Source organism: Rattus norvegicus, chromosome 13 (genome assembly GCF_021556685.1).
Source record: "Rattus norvegicus strain SHRSP/BbbUtx chromosome 13, alternate assembly SHRSP_T2T, whole genome shotgun sequence".
In the NCBI taxonomy this organism is placed as follows: Eukaryota; Metazoa; Chordata; class Mammalia; order Rodentia; family Muridae; genus Rattus; species Rattus norvegicus.
Genome location: NC_141546.1, coordinates 46527926 through 46554146, shown reverse-complemented (window position 1 = coordinate 46554146; position 26221 = coordinate 46527926). Strand labels below are relative to the sequence as shown.

The 26221-nt window shown below is 52.3% G+C and overlaps 1 protein-coding gene and 1 non-coding gene across 6 annotated transcripts in view; both read left to right on the top strand.

The window, feature by feature from the left end:
* Positions 1–5885: 5885 nt before the first annotated feature.
* The window catches only part of Cntn2 (contactin 2), a 30791-nt gene continuing 10455 nt past the window's right edge, over positions 5886–26221 (top strand). For 3 of the 5 annotated variants that reach the window (XR_015635093.1, XR_015635092.1, XM_087580068.1), the window contains exons 1-13: positions 5886–6051; positions 15065–15225; positions 19454–19598; positions 19713–19888; positions 20090–20185; positions 20498–20707; positions 20975–21074; positions 22131–22306; positions 22635–22771; positions 23428–23557; positions 25011–25161; positions 25259–25386; positions 25622–25797. Coding sequence is in view for 3 of the 5 variants with exons in the window: in XM_087580068.1 (XP_087436194.1) it covers positions 15150–15225; positions 19454–19598; positions 19713–19888; positions 20090–20185; positions 20498–20707; positions 20975–21074; positions 22131–22306; positions 22635–22771; positions 23428–23557; positions 25011–25161; positions 25259–25386; positions 25622–25797 (1701 nt within the window). In the remaining 2 variants the exon portion in view is untranslated. Of the gene's footprint in view, positions 6052–6499; positions 6611–15064; positions 15226–19453; positions 19599–19712; positions 19889–20089; positions 20186–20497; positions 20708–20974; positions 21075–22130; positions 22307–22634; positions 22772–23427; positions 23558–25010; positions 25162–25258; positions 25387–25621; positions 25798–26221 lie in introns of all 5 variants that reach the window. The other 2 variants (XM_087580067.1, NM_012884.2) reach the window with 2 other exon arrangements.
* Positions 17147–17253, top strand: LOC120096452 (U6 spliceosomal RNA). The gene has a single exon (XR_015636449.1). It is a non-coding gene; the product is annotated as a U6 spliceosomal RNA (small nuclear RNA).

Genomic DNA, 26221 nt, shown 5'->3' with positions numbered 1-26221 from the left:
GAAGAAGAAGAAGAAGAAGAAGAAGAAGAAGAAGAAGAAGAAGAAGAAGAAGAAAACTAAGAAGAAGAGGAGGAAGAGGAGGAGGAGGGGAGGAAGAGGGGAGGAGGAGGAAGAAGAGAGGAGAAAGAAGAAGAAAAAGAAGAAAAGAGAGAGAAAGAAAGGAAAGCAAGCAAGCAAGCAAACAAGCAGGCTAGTTGAGGGGAGGTAAGAGATTAGCTAGAATGGGAGGGAGATAAGAGAAAGTAACCAAGAGGTACTCAAAATCCATTATGCACATGTATGAAAATGTCACAGTGAAACCATTACTATGTAGAATTGATATGGATAATAAAAGCATCTTTAAAAAGGATATGCAAAGGCTCCCTGCCTTCTTCAGGATCATCACTACCCCCAAAGCTGCTCCCTCATTCCCTCCCTGACCCCGGAGAGTATGCTTTGTGCCAGAAGCCATAGGTGCCCGTACCAGGGCTTTCCTCCTCAAATCTCAGGCAGGGTACACCAGGGTGCACCAATCCTAGTTCAGCTGCACCCCACTGCTCTGCAACCCTGGCTGATTATCGCATGTTGCTGGCTCCAGCTTCCTGGTGCCTTGCTCCATCCCCACTGCCCATCCCTGTCCTCCACCCTCCCACTCCTATGCCTGTGATAGCCAAAATGTTTCAAAAAAAAAAGAAAGAAAGAAAGAAAGAGAGAACTCAGGGTTCTTTGAGCTTTGTGGAGAGACCACATAAATGCAGGCATTATTAGCATCATTACCATTAAATATTAATAATGGCATTAGCATTGTCTATTATAAGCCTTAGAAAGAAGCTTCGGGAGCCCAGGGTTGAAATGGCAAAGAGAATAATTAGGCCCCTCTGGGCCATGGACCCCTCCAGGCCCTTAAGTGAAATTAGGAAGGCGAATGTGAGGATAGAGTATGGAGATTTCCTATTCAAGTCAACCTAACTCCTCCTGGCACAACCTAAATCCTTACCCTGAACAGACCCCAGGTCCAGGCTCCTGCCATCCCCATGCCCCATGCCAGGAAAGTATCCCGACCTTCTCTCATCTGTGTAGTCCAATGCAGGAGGTACTTCTCTCTATCCCACTGAAGCCTTTAGCTACCTCTCCCACTCCATCCCCACCTTCCTGCCACCCACCCAGTCAGCTGTGTTTACTGGGTTTCTGCCATGTACCAGGCACTGTGCTAGGTAGAAGGATGGGGGCTGGGCAAGGATGACCTTTCCATCCAGATACTGCATGATTATTTTAGACATTTACTTGAAAGCTGGGCAGTGGTGGCACGTGGCCTTTAATCCCAGGATTCGAGTAGCAGAGGCAGGTGGATCTCCGTGAGTTTGAGGACAACCTGGTCTTCAGAGCGAGTTCCAGAACAGCCAGAGCTGTAGAGTGAGACCATGTCTCCAAAAAAAAAAAAAAAAAAAAGAAAAAAAAAAAGAAACAAACAAACCAAACAAAGAGACCAACAAAGAAACAATGAAACAAAGAAAGAGAAGAGATGTACTGGTTAACCACATCGCAGTACCACCATCTGAAACAGAAGGAAAACCATTCCCATTTTACTGAGTAGATTACAGGGAAGGGAACTGGAAGTGTACCTCCCTTGAGAGAGTGCCTGCCTACTCCGCACAAAGCCCTGGGTTCCATCCCCAGCACCAAACACAATCAGATGTGGTGGTACACAACTGTAATTTCAGCACTAGGAAGGTAGAGGCAGGAGAATGACAATTCCAAGGTCATCGTAGGTGACAATACAGTTCGAGGCTAGGTGGGATTGTTTAGGGACCCTGGGTTTGATTTTTAATTCATCTGTTTGTTTTCAAAGAAGAATGGGCTCTTGGAGCAATCAAATCTTATTCAGTGCCTTGCCTAAAGTGGTCCAGGTGGGAGCTGTTGAGCTGGGAAGGCCTGTTCTTTCAGTGGCAGAACTGTAGCCACCCTATTCATTACAGCAGAGGGGGGGGGGTTCCTCATCGTGGGGCATTTGTTACAGTTGGGCAGGCTCCATTCCAGAAAGGCCAAAGGAAAGCCTACCAAGTTAGCCCCTTCCTCTGCACCTCTATGCTGACGTCAGCTCTGAATGTGTGTGCGACGTCTATTTTCAGAGAGGAGTGAGGGTCACTTGTCTATGGCCACACAGATCCTCGGAAGCAGGGTGGAGAGCCAGGCTTGTCTGTCTTCAGTGTCTTGCTGCCACATCGATCTGGCTATGGATGGAGAGTCATATTCACAGCAGACAGCTTCTACAAAGATGAGAAGTACTTTGAAGATAAACCATTCTCTGGCTCTTGATGCCCTACCATTCTAGGCAACCATGCATGACCTCCTGGAAGTTCCAAAAAAGGGTATAGTATCTAAAACCAGAGGCAGCTATGCTGTTGACCTAGAGAAGAGATAGAAAAAAATGGTGCTAGTAAGGAAAGAGAATGCAAAGCTGTCAGTGCCAAGAGGCCATAGCAAGGTCTCAACCTTCTCCCTTGTCCCTGGGACTGGGCCCTTGTGGGCTGATGGGGTTCCTCTGGACTCCAGCGCTATTGATCAAGCAGGGCTAACACAGAGAAGAGCAGATGGCCTTGGAAAGATTGGGTGGTCCGCAGGATGCCTCCTGAGCCTCCTCCCCAGGGGACACCAAATGCTTACAGTCCAAGCTGACCCTTTCTCACCCCATTTGGGAGTTTGTGGAGACGCAGCTTGGAGATCAGGTGCTCTGGCCATCTCAGAGTTTGATTCTCTATGTTAAAAAGTGTTGCCCCCGGGGTTGGGGATTTAGCTCAGCGGTAGAGCACTTGCCTAGGAAGCGCAAGGCCCTGGGTTCGGTCCCCAGCTCCAAAAAAAAAAAAAGAACCAAAAAAAAAAAAAAGTGTTGCCCCCATGGTCAACCATGCTGGGAATTCCAGGCTCTGACAGGTATCCCAATTAGGAAAGGGTCCTGCCCTCTATTTTGCATCCCTTTTACCATCAAAAGCAGACAACTGGCAAAGAGTTAAGCCAGGAGCTAGGGGTCAGTCACTCTGCTGCTTTAACTGCATATGGCATCACTGGAGAAATGAGGAGGAGGAGGAGGAGGGAGGAGGAGGGGGGAGAAAGAGGAGAAGGAGGAGGAGAAGAGGAAGAAGAAGAGGAGGAGAAGGAGGGAGGAGGAGAAGGAGGAGGGAAGTAGGAAGAGGGGAGAGGAGGGGGAGAAGAGGAGAGGAAGAGGAAGAGAGGAGGAGGAGGGAAAGGAGGGAAGGAGGAGGGGAGAAGGAGGAGGGAGAGGAGGAGGAGGAGGGGAGGAATGGGGGAGGAAGAGAGGAAGGAGGAGGGGAGGGGAGGGGAGGAATGGGGGAGGAAGAGAGGGAGGAGGGGAAGGGGGAAGGGAGGAGGAGGGAAAGGAGAGAAGGAGGAGGGGAGAAGGAGGAGGGAGAAGAGGAGGGGGAGGGGAGAAATGGGGGAGGAAGAGAGAGGAGGAGGGGGAGGGGAGGAATGGGGGAGGAAGAGAGGGAGAAGGAGGGGAAGGGGGAAGGGAGGAGGAGGGGAAGGGGGAGGGGAGGAGGAGGGGGAAGAAGAGGGGAAAAGGAGGAGGGAGAGAGGGAGGGGAGGGGAGGAGGAGGGGGAGGAGGGGGAAGGAGGGAAAGGAGGGGGGAGGAGGGGAGGAACACAGAAGAGTAACATATTCACCTCCTAGATGAGTATGTTAGGTAAAGCCCCTGGCCTTCTGGAGACAGACAACACTTTGGCTATTATCAAACTAATGGAGTCCACAACAGAGTCCTGCCTGGGTCCTCACATGCCTACCTCCTTCATGTACCTCCTTCAGGCACTCCCGCAGAATGAGAGCATGCCAGAGGCTGGCACTGAAGATCCCCGGTGCCCACCCTTGCAACTCGTGCGGACCAGGCTCAGATGATCACTCTGTCCAAGTGAGAAGGCAAGTTTGGGACTTGTCTTTCTAAACTGAGATCTTGGCTTAGTAAATGCTTGTCTCCGTTATTCTGGTCAGGATCCATGTGTGGTGGGGCGGGTTGACAGGAAGGGGATCTGAAAACAAATTTGAGAACAAGTTTGCTGACACCAATGACATTCCTCCCATCCCCCACCCCCAGAGACCTGATCCCCATCACAAGGGCCAAAGTTGTCCTAAAATAGAGTCACAAAGACAGCTGTCGCCATCTAAAACAATTCTGCAAACAGTTCCAGACCCACAGCTCATCAGCCCACAGCAGCAGACACATCACTCTGTTTGGCAAGGACCTGCTCCTACTGTCTACTGATGGATACGCCTTGCAGAGCCTCTAGGTGAATAGAGCAAGGTGGACCTGGGCAGGCAGGCAGGCAGACAGACAGACAGACAGACAGACCGACCGACCGACCGAGAGGCAGGACCATGATATTGGGGGCAGGCCACCATGGAGGAGGTGGATGGACCTGTCTTGTCACAAATTTAATTCAAAATTACTTGAGAAACAGCTCAGTAGAGTTTAGGCATCTCTGTATCAGAACAAAGAAGTTGTGCTTCAGAGGTGGGCCCACCCTTGGGAGAGGCACTGAGAGAAGAGAGGCAGGCGTAAGTCTCTGTCAAACATTAAGATCCCTATTCCTCTCCAGGCTCACAGCCACTGGCCAGTCGGCAGGACAGAGGCCGTGTTCATACGTGAAAGGTATAGCACTTAAAGCTCAGAGGCTGGCCAGACTTGCCAGCTGTTGCAGCATCTGGGCCACTAGCCAGTTTGGCCCTGGACAGCAGGCAACCCGAGAGGGGTGAGATGACAGTGACAGCCTGTCAGGGCTGACTGGTGCTGCAGATGGCTGGTCCCTCTGCCTGCAGGCTTCTGTCTTCCCGAGCGTGTCTCCACATGACAGGAGCAGGGCAGGAGGGGTACGCTACTACTCGGGGTGAACCCCTGGAATCTCAGAGCTAGTAGAGGCCTTGGCCATCTTTAACCCTTGGAGGTTACCAGTGCAGCTCATAGGAGGTAAGGGACTTAGCCAAATACATACATCCTATCAATAGCTAAGCACAGAGTACCCTTCAGGTACTCAGGCTCCAAGCCCATGAGCTTTTCATGAAGTCACACTATTTGCTGGCTGAAAATGGGCTGGGGGTACTGTTGTACAAAGGTGTCCAAGCTCAATTGTATAGTTAATATATTTTACAAATTATGATGTATTTTGTAATCTCATTTCCGTAAATTAATCCTCAGAGCCCATGAAATGAAAGTGAAAATATAAACCTAGAGGTGGGTATTTAGATTTGTTAAGAATGGAGATTTAGAATCTGAGACTTTTTTTTTTTTTTGTGGTTCTTTTTTTTCCGGAGCTGGGGACCGAACCCAGGGCCTTGCGCTTCCTAGGCAAGCGCTCTACCACTGAGCTAAATCCCCAGCCCCAGAATCTGAGACTTTTGCTATCTATTTTTAATTTCTTTTACAGTTTGACCATTTTGACAGCAACAACAGCAAAATTCCACGTTACTTCTGGGCAAAATACAAGGAAAAGGAACGTGATGGGCGAGGGGACAGGGGTAATGGAGGCTGACCCCCTCCTTCACAGCTGCCCCGCACAGAAAATTGGAGGCTTAGGGAAGGAGAGAAGCGAGAAGCCTGGTGCTCCTGTGTCTCCAGGATTTCGGAAGCAAGAGACACTTTTTTGTGCCTTCTTAGCGCACCCCTCTGCAGCTTTGGGCTGGGCACAGAGCTGGCCAGGCTTGATGGAAGACGGCAGCTCTCTGGCTCACTCCCTGGTCCTTAAATGACAGCAAATGAGGTAGAGCCAGGAGGGTGGGGACGGCGGGGTGGGAGGGGGCAGAGGAAGCCATCTCCGGCCGAGCGTTGGCTGAGGAGCCTAGCCAGCCAGTGAGCGGAGCCTGCGAGAGGGAGGAGCGCATCCTGATGCAGAGATGCTGCAGTGGCTCGGGGCGCGCACACACATACGCACCCTCGCCCGCTGCCGCCACGCCAGGACAGCCAGTGGCTAAGGCCGGCGGGGCCAAGCAGCCCTGAGGCTGGCAGCAGGGTCTGCTCACCAGGCGGCCGCAGCAGTGCCCCAGCCAACACCCTTCCCGCACTCTAGGTAGGTGCCTATCATTTTTGTCTGTTCCAGTCTAGAGGGGTTCCCTGGGTGCTGTTTCAGGAGGGGCTCAGAGCTCAGCCCTTATAAATTCCTTCCTTGAAACTTGGGAGGGGACAGGGACAGGCAGCAGGCTGGGTCCGGATTGACCTCTCACCCCGGACTCATAGTAGCAACCCCTCAGGTTCTTCCCCATCCAGTCTAGGTGGGTGGCATTCTGCAAGGCCTGATTTACCGGTTCAGGAAGCTGGTCCCTGGGAGGGTCCAGAAATCTGAGCAGGCAGTGGCAACTACCTGTCAAAAGGACAGGGGCTCCGGGGGCTGCCCTGGACCCTAGCCAGTGCCCAGCAGCTCTGTAAGGCCAGGCCCTAGTCTGTCCCTGGAAATCCCTAGAAGGACCTGAACCTGAGTTTCCAAATGCTGAGAGCATGTGGGGGGCTGCTTTTGCCAGGTGACCTCTTTGTGAAGTCTTGGACGAGGGAGGCTATTGAAGAGAGGTGAGAACAGAACACAAGTTTGGGCAAAGGCTGTCCAGAAGCTGGAACTTGGGAGAGAAACTGAGGCAAGTCATATCCCCAAGGGTGAGGCTGGAATGTAGCCTGCAGTTCCTTTTCCCCTCCTCCCTCTTCAACCTTGTCTTCTCCTCAGATCCCTCCTCCTCAGCCTCCCTGGTGGGAGGGAAGGATTTGCTCAAAGTTTGGCTTTCCAGGGGATTCTAGAGAGAGGGGGCTAACCCCTCTGCCTAGCCCCATAGCTTATGTAATAGGCTACAGAAGGAAACGGCACCAGCTAGGGAGTGTCTGTCACCACCTCCAAGACTGGCTGCAGCACTGGGGGACAAGGGGCTAAGATGAAGCTGTGCTATAGACTGGTGTCTCGGGCTGCTCAGGCAGCCTGGACCCTGAAGCTCTGCTTCCCACCCCACCCCATCCTCACCCCCGAGAGGTTGGGGAGAGTTGAGTTTTCTTCCTGTCTTCAGGGCAAAGCTACCAAATTTGTTAGTACATTTGTAACTAGTGTGACCAGCACAGAGTGGTCACATGCAGTGATCCCAGTCCTGGACAAGGGTGGGTTTGAACACCAATCCCTTTTGCCAAGGAAGCAGGAGAAGGAACTGTCCACATAGCCTAGTCCTGAGCTCATCTAGGCATTCCGGGCAGTCCCCCAAACCTCTATTCAGATGCCCCATCTTCCACTTAGCTTCTGAGACGATCTACCGCCTGTCCTAGGTCCTGCTCTAAAGGACCAGATACATTACTAAATGACACTGGTGGCAAAGAGTAGACCACCTGTGGGAGGGGCAAGTGTGGCTGAGCCTCCAGGAGTAGGGCTGGGAAATAGTCTGGTGGTTAAAACAGGTGTCAGGTTTCAGGGCTGCCTCAGTCTGGAGCATTCAGCTCCTCCCTGGGGCCCCAGCGGCTAACTCTGGAGAGCTCAGGCAGAACCACTCAATGCTTCTCGCACAAGGTCAAAGCCCTTCCCACTGTCCCAAGGGGATCCCGGCTAATTTAGAGAGAGGCAGGGGAGGAGACAAACAGATAGGAGGGGCTCCTGAACTGATGGCATCAAAGGTCCCCCACACGCCTCCTTCAGTAGTCACTGCCTTTGTCCTGAAGAAGTGAGGGATTTCAGAAGAGAGGCTTACTGTCTGGGGAGGAAGGGCCATTGAAGAGACTGCTCTCTTCCCTTCCCCAATCTCCACCAGCCCAAGCCATTCCTTGCACCTCCTATCCCAGAGCATGTACTTACTCTTCCTGTTCCGGCCCTCAGGCCACCCTCAGACTGTCTCTAGTGACCCTCTACTGGGCACCTCCACTTCCAGCCACTGCTTAAGTGGAGGCACACGTGCGTTAGCTCTGAGTACCTATGATCCCATGGGCAGCTGTGTGGACTGACTCCAGATCACTGTAAGAAGTAGGATTCACCTGAACCAGCCCCTATGCCTACTGTCAACCATGCATTTGTGAGGGCTTGGAGAGCGCAAGGTCCCTCTGCCAGGAAGTTTCTCAAGCCAGATGACGGTGAGAAAACATATTTCAAAGCCAGTCTCTAAGTATGCATCCGGGTGGCATTTGTGTCCTTGGAGACACTCAGGGTGGAACCAGAGCGCCAGGAAAGAAGTGGTCTGCCAGCACAAAGAGGGAGAACAGAGCAAAGAATCTGACACTGGAGTACAAGAGACTTATGTTAGACAATAGAAGATACTTTTGAGCAGAAGTCGAGCCGGAGGGCAACCTCCAGTCACATGGCTGTAAAGATGGCTGCAGACCTGGGGTCCGTGTTGGGTCTAAGGCTTGAGAACAGTCATGCCGGAGGCAGAGGTTAGGCTGGGCACAGGCACGTGTCTTCCAGCCTTAGGCTGTCCTCTTTCAGATGGCAAATGATGACTTCCTGTTTGGCTTCCCACATGCTAGCATTTCTGGTCCTTCCAGGGGGACCATTGCCTCTCATCTAGACCAAAATTCCAGGACTGTTGCTAACTTGGAGAGTTCGCAGGGGTGTTTTTACCTTCCTGGAAGAGTCCTTACTGTGGCCAAATGAGTCCTTGCTACAAAATGAATCCGTGTTTCTTTGTCTACTAAACACGGGGCAACCAAAAGCAAAGGTTCCCCTTAAACCTGAGCATCGCCCATCCCAGGATGCACCAGAATATACCTCAGCGTCCATCTCAACCATTGATCCCCTTCTAACTTGTAGAAGTCAACTCCTGCTTACAGGCACCCGTCCTGATTCGAAACCATAGGGTCTCCTCCAGAGGGACCCTGTATCGTCTCAATGTCTGTCAATCCCCTGGACTTGGAAGTCCTTCCCCTCCTGCACAGCCTTTCTCTCTCCAGCAGACTGCAAAAAAACCATCTGGGAACTGGGGTCATGGGCTGGGACTAAGAAGGAGTCTCTTCTCAGTAGAAGGAACAGGCATGCCAAGATTGTCCTGCCGATGCACGAAACACTGCCTCTCCTTCCTGCTTTGGTCCTCTGGAAACCAGTTGAAGCAATTGTTCTTGCTGCCCCAGTTTCACAAAGGATCTTTCCGAGGACAACAGGCATAGAGAAGCAGAAGACACTTGTCTCGTGTGTGTGAGGTTCTAGGTTTGACCCCCACCACGGCAAAAAAAAAAAAAAAGAAAAGAAAAGAAAAGAAAAAAAAGTGGGGTGTGAGATCTGCCTCCCAAGGCTCTTGTTTGTGGCTCCAAATTACACACAGAGGATTGGTAGGGTGGAGGGACTGATGGTGTGGGACCCTAGTCCCATGTTTCTTTCCAGGAAGACCTATGTCCCCTCACTGTCTGGCTTCTGAAGAGTCTCTTCACTGTAGACTCCAGGCAGCAGACCAAGAACCAGACTCCCCAACTCCTCAACTCAGTGTTGAAGTTTCAGACAGACTCCTGAGTCTGGGAATCACAGAATCCCCACAAATCTTAACAGGAATGATGCCTCAGGAGTTAAAACACGAAGATCCAGCCTCTCTCATGTGGAACTGTAGGTCCCTCTCCCACACACATCCCTCCTAAACACCTCTTTACTTCAGGCTCTTCCCCCCTCCCCTGTCCAGTGGTGTCTGCCCTGGACCACTGGGCACCCAACATCCTCCACGCAGGCTGTGATGAGACCCTCCTGGACTCTGATGGGCACCATCAGATGCCAGTGAACCAGATCCTTAAGCAGAGAACAGGTGTTGAGCTCAGTCTCCTTCTGCCTCCAGCAGAAGTTGGGTGCATGAGAGAAAAATCATTGGGCACACCCAGGCCATATTCCCTAAATGTGTGGTGTTGGGTACAAGTCTGCCAGTGAGCTATCTTCCTGCCATAGTCTGGAGTTCACCTCATTACATCGCATCTGTGGAAAAGGTCTGTGTGGCAGGTGTCTTTGCTGTTAGCACAAACGATGTCAGCACTCCGGACTCACACAGGTACAGGTTATGTAGATATCCGGAGAAGTAAGATGGGATTGGGGGAGCTTGGTTATAAGATCCAATCTTTTCCAAGCATCGGCAGTGGCCCAAGTATGGCTCTGGCCTCACAAGCGTCCCTTGGGGTGAACCTTTTTGTCCCCATTTTACAGAAGACTGAAGTCCAAGAGATTACTACTTAAGGCAGTAATAACTCAGAGTGTAACAATTCGGGATCCTAGGTCTCATTGGCTCGATGACCTGCCCTGTAAAACTCTAGACATGCTCCATGGCCGAGGCTGAGGTGAGGCTCCTGCGATATTTTAAAAGTTGACCATAGATCTCTCTGTTTTATACCATGCCCTGAGCTCCCCTCCCACCATACTGTATGTAACACTACCGCACCCTCAGATTCTCTGATCTGCTTGGCTGATGAAGGGAAGAGCTGGGGTGAGAGCTGGGCATTGCAGGAGGCAGGGAGATACCTGCTGGACAGTGTACTTTTTTTTTTTTTAAACTGGCTCCACATAGAAGTCCTCAGCCAGGAAACCCAGTCTCGAGCTGGAGTCTGCCTCATAGTCTGCTGCCCCCAGGCTGTCCTTCCCCTCACCCTTTGTTTCCTGGAGTAGAAACTTCAACCAGCGCCCCTGAACCTCCACTGGCCTATTCTCCCATGCTAGTGCCTCACAGAACCAGCCCCTTGATGGTGACAGCCTGTGCCCGACTGTGACAGCCTGTGCCTGCACCCCTGTACCAGGCAGCTGGCCTGGGCAAGACTTGGCTGGCTCAGAGATGGCTGAGCCAATCTGGGCCTGGCATAACTCCACTCCTGCCTCACTCTGACAAAAAGGCCCTCTCCATCCTGGGCCTTCTAGAACATGCCATACAGCAGATGGTGTAGGAAGGTGACTGATCTCTGAACTTGAAAGCGAATTTCATGCCGCTCTCAGCTATCCAGGGAGTGCTGTAAAGGGGTGTGTCAGTTACTGCCTGGCCCATGGTCACTGAACACTGGGATGGGGTTGGATGTGGTGGACATTCCTGTGACCCCAGTGTTTGAGAGCCTACTACAGGAGGATCATACATTGAGGGCATGTACACACACACACACACACACACACATACACTCACACACACATGCACTCACACACATACACACACATACACTCACACACACATGCACTCACCCACAAACACACACAGACATATACACACATGCACTCACTCACTCACACACACATGCACTCACACACATACTCTCACACACAAACATATACATTCACATACACACATACATATATACACAAATGCACTCACATACATTGTTAACAAGTACACTAAGACACATGCATACACACACATGCACTCACACACGAATGCACTAATATACACACAGACACACAGATACAACATGCATTCACACACATGCACTCACACACACTCACATACACAGACACACAGGCACTCACACACACCTGCACTCACACATATACATTCACACACAAATGCACCCATACACACACCAACACACAGACACAAACATGCACTCACAAACACACACACACATAACTCACACACACAGACACACATGCACTCACACACACATGCACTCACACACACATGCACTCACACACGCTCACACACACTCATTCACACACACCTGCACTCACACACACAGAAACACATGCACTCATACACATGTACTCACACACACATACTCATATACTCACACACAGACACACATGCACTCACACACACACACTCACACACATGTGCATTCACACACACATGCACACACACATGCACTCACACACACATGCACACACATGCACTCACACACATATGCACACACACATGCACTCACACACACATGCACACACACACACGTTCACAAATGCATGCACTCACGGTGCTGGAAATGAATGCAGGGGATGGTAGATTCTGGTTGCCTCCCCTTCATGGAAGCAGAAAGCTCCAACCTCCACCCTGGACCTCTATGTGGGCCCTACCTAGTTTCCCAGGACAATGGGGCTCTACATATCTGATCACACTGGTTGATGTACAGTTGGTCCCAGAAGAAACCTCATATCTTCCTGATCCCACACGCATCTCCAAAGCCTCGTCTAAGGTCTTGGTCCCTAGTGGGTCCCAGGGCATTTAGGTCAGGCTGATGGATGATAAAAATCCTAGATTAAACTGAAGTTTAATGCATGCAGTGGGATCGGATTATCCCTAATCTACAGACCTCACCAGAAAGACAACACAAAATCTTGACCACTACATGGTGGAGGTGACCACTGTGACTTCATCTCTGCCTTGTTCTGGGGTGGTCAGGATAATGCCCACTGCCCAATCTCCTCCCAAGCCAACCACTGTGCTGGAACTGAGAGCTCCGGTCATGGCTGGCAAGGGCAAATGATGAGCAGCTTCTCTGTGCCCAGATATGAGTCCACGATTCTCCAGTCCCAGGGATGATTTCCAAGTTCCTCAACCAGGGAGACTCCTGGGAAAGTCAAGAGCAGGAAGTGGAAACCAGAGGAGAAGGAGGCAGAGGTGTCTAGAGCTATCCTCTCCCTCCCTCTCCACAGTAGACTGATACAGGTCCAGAGGGCTCTGAGGTATCACAACCACTTGGTAGCCAGTACAGGTGTAGCCACAGAACCACCCTGCAATGCTCACATAACCCCCATTCTGCTGATGGGAAAATTGAGGCTCCACCAGGGAGGATAACTTGTCTAAGCCCATGGAGCTGTGACAAGATGAGGTCAGGAGGGTCAGAGAGAAAACCCAGTGGTTAAGAGTGTGCACTGCTCTTTCGAAGGCCTGAGCTGGGTTCCCAGTGTCGAGCTCCAGGGGGTTTGAGATCCTCTTCCAGCACGAGTGAGCACCTGCCCTCACATGCACACACCCACACCAGTACACATCATTAACGATAAAGTCAATCTTTATGAAAACAAAGATGAAGGCAGTGTTACCAACTCTTGCCTGTGGGTTTTGCAATCCTCGGGTGAGTGGGCTCCAAACTGAGCCAGTGTCTCCCTGTGCTGAGGGCAATACCCAGCATTTGTGTGGCAGCCAGAGGTTTACTTGTGAGATCTCCTGTGACTGGATACCCTTCTGACCTGGAGACCTTGGTGTGCTTAGGGGTGGGGCACATGTACCGTTTGCTGTGCTGCCTCACAAAGTACCAAAGACCTTCCTCCAGCCTGGTCAGGTTATACACGACGCTCGGTTGTGAGTATGCACGTATGCTCATATGTGTTGTGTGTGTGTCCCACGGGCTCCCGGAGTCGAACGGCCACCAAGGTCTTCAGTTAGTTGAACGCGACTCCCAAGCGACGTATATTACGTGCCAGACGCTTTGCTGAGTATGGTGCGCTAACGATGGACAGACTACAGCCTCTCCCGTTAGGGGACTGAGACTCTTCCATTGGAGACAAACAGCCCCATAGGCAGGGGCTGTAGATAATCGAAGGCTGAATTCTGTGTTCAGACTGGGATATCTTGGGCACTTCCAGGCCGGTGAGGTGTGAACAGCTCTCTACGGCTTGAGGATACCTTACCTAGAGAGAAATGATTTGGGGCGTGGGGGGAGGGGTGCTGTGGACGATGGGGGAATCTAGAGATGCCAAATGTCTGGAATCTGGTACAGAACTAAGAGCAGCAAGACTATGGGGGTTGGAGAAGGCAATTGGGGGTTGACAACCAGACACACTTCCTGACAAGAAGCAGAGAAAATGAAGGTGGGGTCACCTGGGGAGGGAGTGCTTCTCCTCTGAACTCTAACCCCTACTTCTTGATTCTGCCAGGCATCCCTGTCACACACCCCTGGCAGGCTCTGGGCACTCTCTCCCCCTTGCCTTTTGCTTGCCGGAAGCAGGAAAGGTGGGAGCAGCCCAGGTGGAGGAGGGCTGGGGGACTTTTTCTGTGAGTGGCGTGGGAGGCCATGAGGCACATCCTGAGCCCACATTCGTCTACAGTCTTCCTTCTCAGCCCACAGGGCAGGGGTCCCGACTCTGCTGGCTCAGGAGGCACCAGAGAGCCAGAGCTGAGGGACCTGAAAGAACAGCTTCACAGCAGACACAGATGTAGAGAGCAGGGCTGCATGGCTGGTTGGTGGGGACAAACCTGCCTTGCCCAAGACCTTCTGCAGGCAGGAGGGCAGGGTAGCCTGTTAGAATCTGCAGCCAGGTGCTCTGGCCCTGTGGCTGCTCTGAGAGGGAGGAATGCACTGTGGCGACCAGGTTCACCCCAACACCTACAGGGCAGCTTCTGGGAGTCCCTGTCCCAGAAGTCAGGAAGTCTTCCTGGGAGAAGTAGATAGGAGATGACCCTGTCCCTGCCCTTGCCTCTCCCAATGAGGCCTTCATCTCCCAAGCTGCTGTTCTGCTCCCTGTGGCCCAATCAGACTGACTTTACCAAGTCTCTGCTATCCCAGCATAAGACGGAGGCTCCTCTGAGGGTTACCTTAAGGTTTGTCGTCCAGAAAAGCTGCTGGACCACTGACCCAGGTGGCGGGAGTGTGGCTGATAGGACCAAGGTCATGACTCCATTCAAAACACCTAGGTGCCTTACCTGGGCACCACTGGCTGAAGCAGAGCTAAGTCATGAACCTTCCCTTACTTTGAGAAAAGCAGTCCTGGTTCAGAGACTGTGCCGCCCCAGAAATGTTTCATGGCCCCCACCCAGGAAAGCTACGGGAAGAAGAGCAGAAAGAGAGTTGTCTTGATCCCCAGGTACCAGAGGAAAATGTCCTTAGCTCCTCACCCAGGCAAAGGCCCGGCTCTCTCAGGGCTTCCCCTGACACAGAGGGCTCACTGCTCACCGTTGCAAGCAAGCGGGCAGGTGGGTTCTTGCCTCCCAATTAGTTCCGCTTTCACTTCCTGATCAGCACCTGCTGGCTGGAGGGAGGGGCACCAGGCAGAGCCAGACTCCCAGGGGGCGCGGGAGGCACTCAGCGCTGGAACAGCTCCATGGTAATAGCCAAGCCCCTCCCTCCTCTGGGACCTGAGGAAGATGAGTGCTCGCTCGCTCCGCAGCCCAGGCAGGAGAGCAAGTTCCTCACCAGATGTGCCTGCAGCTGGGAGGGGCGCCCCACAGCTCAGCGCCCTCATCCTCTCTCCTTAGGTGTGCCTCAGTCTCCAGTTGATTCTCCCGGAGCGGAGCTGCGGCTCCTCTCTTCTGGACTCTGCCTCTGCCTGAAAGACCCACCATGGGGACACACGCCAGGAAAAAGGCAAGCTTGCTGCTGCTGGTGCTGGCCACAGTGGCCCTGGTCTCCTCTCCAGGTAAGAGCAGCTGATTATAGGGTTAAATTATTATTATCACTTTGGTGGCTATTCTTCTGCATTGCTGAGGCCATTTCCTTGCTAAAGTCTTCTCATGCACGGTCCTGCCTTACCTTTGAAGTGGGGAAGAAAGGAAACGAATCTTTACCATGTTGAAGATGAAGGAAAACATGACCCAGAGAGGCTGAGTGCTTTACCCTGTGTCACACAGCATGATGTGGCACAGCCAGATCTCCATGCTATTCATTAGAGATGCGGCCTCTAGCAGAACTTCACTGCACAGTGTGATAGGCATCGCCAAGTGGGACCCCTGAGCTAACATGTGAATCAAATGAAAGTGATGCCTTCAGCCTACTTGCCACATGCAAAGTGCTCTATGGGACACCTCCATCATATCTGGACATTTTTCCTAAAGAATGCTCCAGGTTCCTGGACCCAAGGGGACAGCAGCGAGACCATAGAATGCCGAGGGGCTTCCTTGAGGGAACAGGGATGGGTCGGGTGGAGAGCAACCAGATGAGGCAGAGCAGGGTTACTGACAGAGGGTCCAGTCTCCATGGTACTGTCCATGCTCAGACCAGAGATGGGAAGCAGCTGCCAGAAGGCAGGGAAGGGAACAAGCAGAGCTGGAGAGTTCCCGCCCTGGAGCTGGGTGTCTCTGAGGCTTGCCGCTGAGGGGCCGGCTGGCTACTGTTTGGCTGGATCTGGGTCCCAAATTCAAATCAACAGGAGTCTCTTTTGCCCCACTGAGCTCCAAGGGAGAAGGAGCACCCACCCCGCAGCCCTGAAGATTAGGCCACACCTTTTGCCCATGCCCCTTCAAGACAGCCATACTCTGTCTCTGCTGGCATCAGAAGCTCTCCCCAGGTCCCTGACGCTCTGATCCAGCCTGCACCCAGGGTGCTTCGTGGAGCTGCTGAGAAGTGGCCATCTCCACCAGACTGGAGGAATGGCCAAGGTGGGAGGCTCCGACCGCACAGAACGAGATGCTGTATCAGTCTACCGTGGGGAGAGAGGGAGAGGGTGAATCTAGATGTCCCTCCTCCTGCCTCCATCTCCTCTAGTATCCATCCACTTCCTGCTCTCGACTCCCATTGAGAAAGGCCAGAGGAGAGGGTCCTCAGCAACCCCTCTCTTGGAACCCACTCCTGTCGGGAGCACGAGGTGTGAGCGCCCCTCGGGGAAGTCCAACCCAAATCGTCAGAGGGCAATTGCCAAAGGCCCAGGGCCAGGACCTGGGCTGCTATCTCCCAGTGTGACCTGATTCTAGATCTGCTCCTCGCTGAGACCTGGCGAGTGCTTCTCTGTTCTTGGCTTGCTCACCTGCTCCTGGAATAGATCTCTGGACCTCTCGCTCACGCCCCAGGGCAAGGCAAGGCACAGCATCTTCCCTCACGTAGCATCTCTCTGGCTCCTTTCTTCTACTGCAATGCCTCATGTCTTTACTGGGGAAAAAAAAGTAACAGAGGCAGAGAATAAGGGCATTTGGGGCAGGGAGCGTGTGTGGCCATACGCGCTCAGTTGTACGTATGGCTGCATAGACAGGTCTGTCTGCAGCTGTGGGGTAGTGTGGCCTGTGTGAGAGTGTCTGTGGGCCAGGCTCAGCTGTGGGGTGCAGGTGTGAGGCACAGCTTGGACCTCGAGGCCCTCACCTCCAGCTCCTTTCAGAAGCGTTTCTTACACCCCAGAATCCTGGGTCTCACTCCCAGAATTTCTGATTTTTTCAGACCTTCAGGGTGGGGCCAGGACCTCAGAGGGTCCCCAAAACCTGAAGTCAGAAATCATAGCCACCGTGGTTAAAAATATCGGCTGCAAGGTGCGGCTGGATGAGGATAGACTTCTCCTTTGCTATGAGGTGCAGAAAGTTATTAAACTCTCCTAAGGGTTAGGGTCCACGTCGGAGAGATAAGAAGCACCTCCTGTGCTCGCTTCAGCAGCACATATACTAAAATCGGAACCATACAGAGAAGATTAGCATGGCCCCTGCTCAGGGGTGACACGGAAATTTGCAAAGCATTCCATATTTTTTTTTAAAAAATCTAATTAAAAAGAAAAGAAAGTGAAAAGTACTTCATTCACCATGAATAAGCTATTAGCAAAGAAAAAGGAAGAAGTACCTCCCTTCTTAGGCACTTTGAGAAAGGATTTGGAGTGTGGTATCGGGCAGCTGTATAAGCAAACGGCTCGACTGTGCAATTCTTCTCATGGCTTAATTATTATCAGTGAGGAGAGCCATGCTTGAGTACATGCATATGGAATGGGCAGGCGGGCTATGGGCAGCTGGGCCTGCCCCATACAGAAGTGTGTGCAGATGCATATCTGGCCATTTGATTGGCTTAGAGAGACATCTGTATACGAACATATATGTGATAAGAGAACATTGTGGGGCTGGGGATTTAGCTCAGTGGTAGAGCGCTTACCTAGGAAGCGCAAGGCCCTGGGTTCGGTCCCCAGCTCCGGAAAAAAAAAAAAAAAAGAGAACATTGTGCTGGCGAGACACGGAGGGGTGTACATATGGAGAATGGGCTGAGTGTAAGGGTTGCGTGTGGCTGAGTGTAGAAGGAAAAGCTTTTTCAAGAAGAAAGACACTCTCTTAAAGTACCATCGCTCCCAGGTCCTGCTCTGCCACCTCCCACCTCCCAGACTGAGTTTCTGGAAGCTGCTACTGTACAAGGTTGTAAGGTGGTTCCCAGCAGCCTCTCCATCCCTCGTCCTCCTCCCTCCCATCCTCCCCCCTCCCCTCTCTCCAGGTGGTCCCAGCTGGGACCGGGTCCCTACCCTCCACCATCATCATTAACTCTGGATTAAGCTGGGCTGTGCAGGGGGAGATGATGCAGTTGCTGTCACACACCACCTCTGAGGCCCCAGGCAGCAGTAGGGGAGAGTGACAAGCAACTGGGGGGAGGGGTGGGCGGCACAAACAGGACTCCAGGGAAGCCCTCGGCAGACCATTCTGAAAGTCCTGCCTCCCGCCTCATTCCTCATTCAGAGGGCTGCTTAGCAGATGCCCTGACTCCCCTCCCAAGAGGCCAGAGCTGGCCCTCAGTTGCGGCAGAGGGACCACACTCGCTCGGAAGAGGGCTGGCAGCTGGATGTGCCCAGAAAGAAGGCACTAATTGGTTAATGGAGTTCCCGCTTCCCATCCCCCACCGGACAAGGAAGGTCTGAAATCAGCTGCAGGAGAGATTGGAGCCAATTAGGAGGCCCGGCTCCCACCTGATCCCGAAGTGGTGGAGCCCCCCACTGTGCCTATCTGGGTGTAAAGTACTGTCCAGTCCCTTGCCTGCTGACCCTGTGCTGGAGAGACAGGACAATGGTGTGTGCAAAGCAAGGAAGGCCAGGGCTGAGACAGGGCCAGGAAAGGCAGGTGTGAAACCCATTTGCTAAGCAGCATCTCTTGCCCAACACAGATTGGCCCCTCTGACCATTGGGCCTCTTTCCTGAGACAGGACAAAGTTCATAAAACTGCCACCATTCAACCTGCTAACAACACAGCCAGCGTCCCCAGTTGGGTCTGACAGCCAGTTGCGGAGTTTGTATCCTGTGCCAGGCCCTCCCTATTTTCTACTGTTAGACCCTGTTGTGGACCTGGTGAATAGTTATGGAAGTGAATTTCATAGGAAAACATCAGATCGATATCCAAGGAGGCCTATAGCTTGCCCAAGGTAATATAGCCAATAGGAGACCCAGCCCAGCTCCCAGATGAGCACTTTTCACTGGACTACACTGCCCTCGGAGAGCACTGGACTCCAGGAACACATAACATCCTTTGCCCCTGTTCCCTGCCAGTGACTTCTCACATGCCACAGCTGTATGATTTTCCTGAGAGTCTCACTGAATCCTGTCCCTAAAGCACTCTGCAACATGACACCCTGTACTGTCTGGCTTCTGTTTCCTTCCCTGGGCTGCAAAGCCCTTCAAAGAAAGGAACCGTGTGTCTGGTTCATTTTCACAGACCTGTTCCAGGTATACAGCAAGTGCTTAATAAGTGACTGTTGGTAGATGAGTGAATATGCTAGGTAGATTGATGGGGCCTGCCCAGCCTGTTTAATTTAAATTAAATTTAAATTATGGTTCCTTAGACACATTCCAAACCCTCAACAACCACAAGTGGTCCATGGCCACCTACTGGGCAACACAGGAAAGTATGCATCCCCACTAAGTTCTGCCCTTGACCTTGGACTTCGCCTCAGACATGGAGCTATAGTTTGGTACCCTCTGTTTGCAGGATGGAGTTTTGCCCAGGGAACCCCAGCTACCTTTGGACCCATCTTCGAAGAGCAACCCATTGGCCTGCTATTCCCAGAGGAGTCTGCAGAGGATCAGGTGACACTGGCGTGCCGTGCCCGTGCTAGCCCTCCAGCCACCTACAGGTGAGGTCCCAGCCATGAGTGCTGGGAGGGCCAGGGTAGCCATACAGGCTTCCTTTACGTCAGTCTTACCCATTTGGTCCTGAACTTCCATCCCCACTCTTACCCCCGCTACAGGTGGAAGATGAATGGCACAGATATGAACCTGGAACCTGGCTCCCGTCACCAGCTGATGGGGGGCAACCTGGTCATCATGAGCCCCACCAAGACACAGGATGCTGGTGTCTACCAGTGCCTAGCCTCCAACCCAGTAGGCACTGTGGTCAGCAAGGAGGCTGTCCTCCGCTTTGGCTGTGAGATCCGTGGGAGCCAAGATGTTGGGTGTGGGGAGATGGGGCCAGGAGAAGGTGCCCAGGAAGGACAGGTGGTGGCAGCCTCGAGCCAGGCTTTCCTGCCAGCAAATGGCGTGCTAGCAACTGCTCCTTTCCCATGAAGGAGGAACGGGGGAGCCGCATGCTAGGAGACGGTACCTGAGCCCTGCTCTCCATCTCCAGTTCTACAGGAATTCTCCAAGGAGGAGAGAGACCCTGTGAAAACCCATGAGGGCTGGGGAGTGATGCTGCCCTGTAACCCGCCTGCCCATTACCCAGGTAAGTAGGGATTCTGGACCAGCACAAGACTGGGAGGGGGAGTGTACTAGAAAGGACTTCACTGGAGAGGAAAATCAGAACAGGAGGTAGCAAGTCTTTAAATGGTTCTGCAATTTCCTAGCTGGACCTAGAGTGTGTTCACGGTCCCTAGCTTGCATTGTGAGGAGAGAGCTGAAGTCATCTCTTCCCTCTACACCCCCAGCCCTTGTTTAGAGCTGCAAGCTCTCATGAGGAGACAGAGCTCGCAGCATGTTTGGGGTCCTGCCCAGATCGCCTGTGATCCCTCGTTTCCTCAAACTCCTTTCTCTCTAGGTTTGTCCTACCGCTGGCTCCTCAACGAGTTCCCCAACTTCATCCCAACGGATGGGCGACACTTTGTGTCCCAGACTACAGGAAACCTGTACATCGCCCGGACCAATGCCTCAGACCTGGGCAACTACTCTTGTTTGGCTACCAGCCACATGGACTTTTCCACCAAGAGTGTCTTCAGCAAATTTGCGCAGCTCAACCTGGCTGCGGAAGGTCAGGATCTAGGGTAATGGAGGGGGCTGAAAGAGTTCACAGGCTTTGGGGAAATGGTCTTCCACCAAGCCTAAGAACCGCAGCTCAATACGGCCCGGCTGCCAGGTCTCAGACCCTTGCCCCAGGCCCCCACGGGAAAGGGAATGTTTGGAGATTCCAAACATTTATTTGGAGATTCACGAGCTTTGGAAGGCACGGGCCCTACACAAAGCACCTCCCTGGAGTCCTTTGTGTATGATTCACACAACCTCTCTCTCTGTCCCCCAGATCCCCGACTCTTCGCTCCCAGTATCAAAGCTCGGTTCCCCCCGGAGACCTACGCACTAGTTGGGCAGCAAGTCACCCTGGAGTGCTTTGCCTTTGGGAAGTAAGTACCAGAGGGACCAGAGTGCCCTGGCCCAGGCAGGGTTTCATTTCAAAGCCCCTCAAGAGTAGGAGGGATCCCAGAATGAGAGAGAACGAAGTCAGTAGACTAACAGAGTCCTGGGCACAAGGCAGGCATCACCCACTACCTATAAAACAAGTTCTCCAGTGAGACATCACACACAAGGGCTTTATAGGCACAAGGGAGCTGTGTGGTCCTCCCAACAGTAAATGACAGTCCTGGGCAGTTTGAGGAGCACCCAGAGCTAGCAGCAGAAAACACAGTGTGAGCCATCCTGCTGGCTCACAGGTCAGCTTCAACACTTGCTGGCTGGGAGATCTCGGGCAAACCACCTAACATCCCAGACTCAGCTCTATGGCTGATAGGCAGTCATGGTAACGGTGCCTGCCCTGTAGGGTTGTTACAAAGATCAGATGAGTCAATGGATACCAGCCCCTGAGAGTGGTGCTTGGCGTTTTTTTGTTTTTGTTTTTGTTTTTGTTTTTTTTTTTTTTTTTTTTTCGGAGCTGGGGACTGAACCCAGGGCCTTGCGCTTCCTAGGCAAGCCACTGAGCTAAATCCCCAACCCCGGTGCTTGGCATTTTAACAGGCGTGGCATGAATGTTACATTAGGCATGAATTGCAACAAAAAGACTTGCTTCCCTTTCTTGCTTTCCCGGAAAAGGGACCCACTAGGACAGGTCTCCTTGGCTACTGCTATGTGGAAAGTTACCGAGCTTCCAGGGAACATACAAAGGAGCATCCGGCAGGGTAACATGTCGACCCCTGGACCCATTGGTTCCCTGGCCCATTTTAATATACAAATTACTAGTAACTGAAGTGCCTCGGAAAAGCAGGATATTAGTAAAAGGGACCCATAAAAGCCTATGTTCCTAGTCTTGTTAGTGCCCTCTTCCGGTCTGTCCCTTCCCAAACAGGAGTCCCCTTCACCTTGTCCGGTGCTTCAGGATGTCCCGCGAGTGTGAGCATAGGCTCTATGGACACACAAGGAACATGCTCAGCTCAGCTCATCCCCTCTGGCTCTTTCTCCCCTGTCAGCCCGGTTCCCCGGATCAAGTGGCGCAAAGTGGATGGTTCCTTGTCCCCTCAGTGGGCCACAGCTGAGCCCACCCTGCAGATCCCCAGCGTGAGCTTTGAAGACGAGGGTACCTATGAATGTGAGGCAGAGAACTCCAAGGGTCGTGACACCGTCCAGGGACGCATCATCGTGCAAGGTACAGAGCTAGAGACTCCTCCCCCTTCCCTGAGGAAACAGCGGGGAAAATCCAAGAGACGGGGAGGCCTCTTGCTAGAGACTTCTGACCCTTCCCAGGACCACTAAGCATAGTTGGAGAATCCTTCTCAGAGCTTAGCAGGGGCATACAAAAAGCACACAAGTCTTTCAAAAGATTTAGTTGCTAAAGCAGCGGCTGGCACAACCGTAGACTGCCAGCTTCCCTGCCCCCATTTCTTTGTCCTTTCCATCCCAGAATACCAACATCGCCCTCTGCTGTCACTTACAAGTACTGCAGCCTTATAATCCCCCCCGTTTCTCCGCCACAGCTCAGCCTGAGTGGCTAAAGGTGATCTCAGACACAGAGGCCGACATTGGCTCCAACTTACGTTGGGGCTGTGCAGCAGCAGGCAAACCCCGGCCCATGGTGCGCTGGCTGAGAAACGGGGAACCTCTGGCCTCCCAGGTATGAAACCAGGGCTTCTTCCCATGCGACCACCCTCTTCTGTTGCCTGGCCCTCTTACTCTGCTGGGCCTTGGGAAGTTCTGGTGTTTCTTCTCATGGAGAGACACATGGCCACAGGTGGGTCACCTGGGTAGCATCCCAGATCTGCATCCCACCATCGACCAGGGATGTGTGTGATCCTAAAGCTAGCCTCCGGGAGACCTAAAGTACCAGGCAATCCTGAAGTTGGCCTATATTCATAAGCCCTCATTGTGAGGATTGTTAGCTTACAGCTCTGCAACACACCACACCACTATAACTACCACACCATCACCATCACCATTACCATCACCATCACCACACTATCACCACCACCACCATCACAATCACCACCACCATCATCATCACCATCACCACCACCTCCACCACCACCATCACCACCACCACCATCACCACCACCACCATTACCACCACCACCATCACCACCACCACCATCACCACCACCACCATCACCACCACCACCACCACCATCACCACCACCATCGCCACTCTACCACCACCACTACCACTACCATCACCATCACCACTACCATCACCACCACTACCACCACCCCCTGGTCCCTTCCTGTCCTCCTATGATCCTGATCTCCCTGCCCTACCTTGGCTCTTCTGCACAGAACCGGGTGGAGGTCTTGGCTGGGGACCTGCGATTCTCTAAGCTGAGCCTGGAGGACTCTGGCATGTACCAGTGTGTGGCTGAAAACAAGCATGGCACCATCTATGCCAGTGCTGAGCTGGCTGTACAAGGTAAAGGGCCCAGGGGGCAGGGACAGCCCTGGAGCATGAAGGCTGTGTCCGGCTGGGTCTGAGTTTTTGCTTCTCCGAACACATGTTCGCACGAACGTGCGCTGACATGCACGGATACATTCTCTTTTGTTTGCCAATGGCCCCCGGGTAGCACCAGTTTCAAGACACAGAGACTTCTCCAAAGACGTGTCCGAATAAAGCCAACACTCGCTGCAGTGAGAAGATCTGATCTTTATTTAACCTAGCTCCTTCAGCTCTGTGGCCTGTGGCAAGTTACCTGACTCTCTGCCTCAGTTTCCAGATATAAAAATCAAGTGTCCTTGAACACTGCTCTGAGGGGAGGTGAAATTCAAAGGGTGAAATGCTGCAGGCTTGGCATTTTGACTGGGACAAGAAACACCAGCCACTTGAGCTTACAAGGCATGGTTCCTCTGCTGTAAGAGGAACACAAGAAGCCTTCATTAAGTTTAATATAGCTCAACAAAAACTTTTTTATTTTATTTGTACGAATGTCTGTATTTGAATGTATATCACATTATAAGAGTCAGAAGGAAGTGTTGATTCTCCTGAAACTGGAGTTACAGACGGTTGTGGGCCACCATTGAGCTCTGGAAATTAAACTCAGGTCCCCTGTAAGGGCGGTCCATGCTGACCCCACTGAGCCATCTCTCCAGCCCCAAGACTCATTCATTTCATTTATTCAACCAATACTCAACATCTTCTGAGGAACAAATACAAAAGATCTCCTTATTGTACAAGAATAGAGGGAAAGGAACAGATTAAGACAAAATTCATTCCAGATAACCATAAAAGTATGGTATTAAAAAAATCCAGTATAGCAGTGGTTCTGAGGTGAACCAGTTAGATGGGGGTAAAGAGTGGGGGTCAGGAAAGATTCTCTGAGGAAGTCACGTTTGGACTGTGACCTGAAGGAGACAGACTTGTAAAAATCTGAGGGAGTTTCACGTAATTTATGTATGTAGACACAAAGATACTAAAGGAGGAACGACTTGGCAACTTCAGAGGGTTAAAAGGAAAGTTGAGGGGCGGTGGAGGTGGAGAGATGAGTCATCAGTTAAGAGCACTGGCTCCTCTCGGAGAAGGACTGTGGTTCTGTTCCCAGAACCCACGTGGTGGCTCACAGCTACCTGTAATTCCAGTTCCAGAGACTCTGACGCCCTCTTCTGGCCTCCTCAGGCACTTCATGCAGGTGGTACACAGGCATCCGTGCGGGCAAAACACCCATGCCCATAAAGCAAAAGTAAACAAATCTTTAAAAGAAGAAGGGAAAATTGAAAGCAAGACAGGTGGTTGGAGTGTGTGTGAGGGACGAGTGGAGCAGGAGGTGATGATGCAGGGGAAGACTTGAGTTCTAGAGATTTGCTGCCACTTGAGAAGTTGGTCTCCAGCAGCCACCTTGAGGGTGAGTGTTTGACTACCCCGTCTCCTGCAGCTCTGGCCCCAGACTTCAGGCAGAACCCTGTGAGACGGCTGATCCCTGCAGCTCGAGGCGGAGAGATCAGCATCCTGTGCCAGCCTCGCGCAGCCCCAAAAGCTACAATACTTTGGAGCAAGGGTACTGAGATTTTGGGGAACAGTACCAGGTAGGTTCTGTGTGCCGCAGCCAAGATGGCTTCTTAGGGGCCAGTCCCCCTTCCAATGACCACGGTGTTGACTAGATCTCTTCTGTCCTTGCTGCAGAGTGACTGTCACTTCCGATGGCACCTTGATCATCAGAAACATCAGCCGATCCGATGAAGGCAAATATACCTGCTTTGCTGAGAACTTCATGGGCAAAGCCAACAGTACCGGGATCCTGTCCGTGCGCGGTAAGGACCGTGCTGTGTTCGGACCCGGGCTCAGCTGCTGGGACGCTATCTGCCAACCATCCGCTCTTGGCTGCCTATGCCTCTACTTTCAAGGCTACCTCAGAATCCTGTTTCTCCTGGGACCGCCTCTGGCCAGCCTCCAGAATCTGGCCGCTCACAAATAGGCCAGAGGCTCGTTCCTTCCTAGGACTTTCCCATCACAGAGCCCTGTTTTTGTCGCTGTTTTGCTCTGCAGATGCAACCAAGATCACCCTGGCTCCCTCCAGTGCTGACATCAACGTGGGTGACAACCTGACCCTACAATGTCATGCCTCGCACGACCCCACTATGGACCTCACGTTCACCTGGACCCTGGATGATTTCCCTATTGACTTTGATAAGCCTGGAGGTCACTACCGGAGAGCCAGTGCGGTAAGGCCTGAGGCCTCATAAGTCTCCCTCCTTCCAGATAAGCCGGGGTACCTGAGATGGCCTCAGCCATCACCACCTTCAGGCTCTCCAAAGTTTCCCTTGACCCCCGAGGCCATGCCGGGAAAGATCATCCTAGGACCCACAGCTGCATCCTGCATCCGCCCAAGGACCACCATTCTAAGCTAGAATCAAGCTTTAGCATTCCAAGTGCCCCAGGAGATTCTCTCTGCTACCGTCCCTCTCCCCCAGTACAAATGCCGTCATTAACTTGGCTCACGAAGGCTGTCTTATGGGACACATTTTAATGTTCAGTGGTGCCAAGTAGCTCATTCTTCCCACTGAATGGATAGGAACACTGAGGCACAGAGTCAGAGAGGGAATCCAGGCTCCGTTTTGTCTTGTAGCCTATTGTATGAGTCAGGGC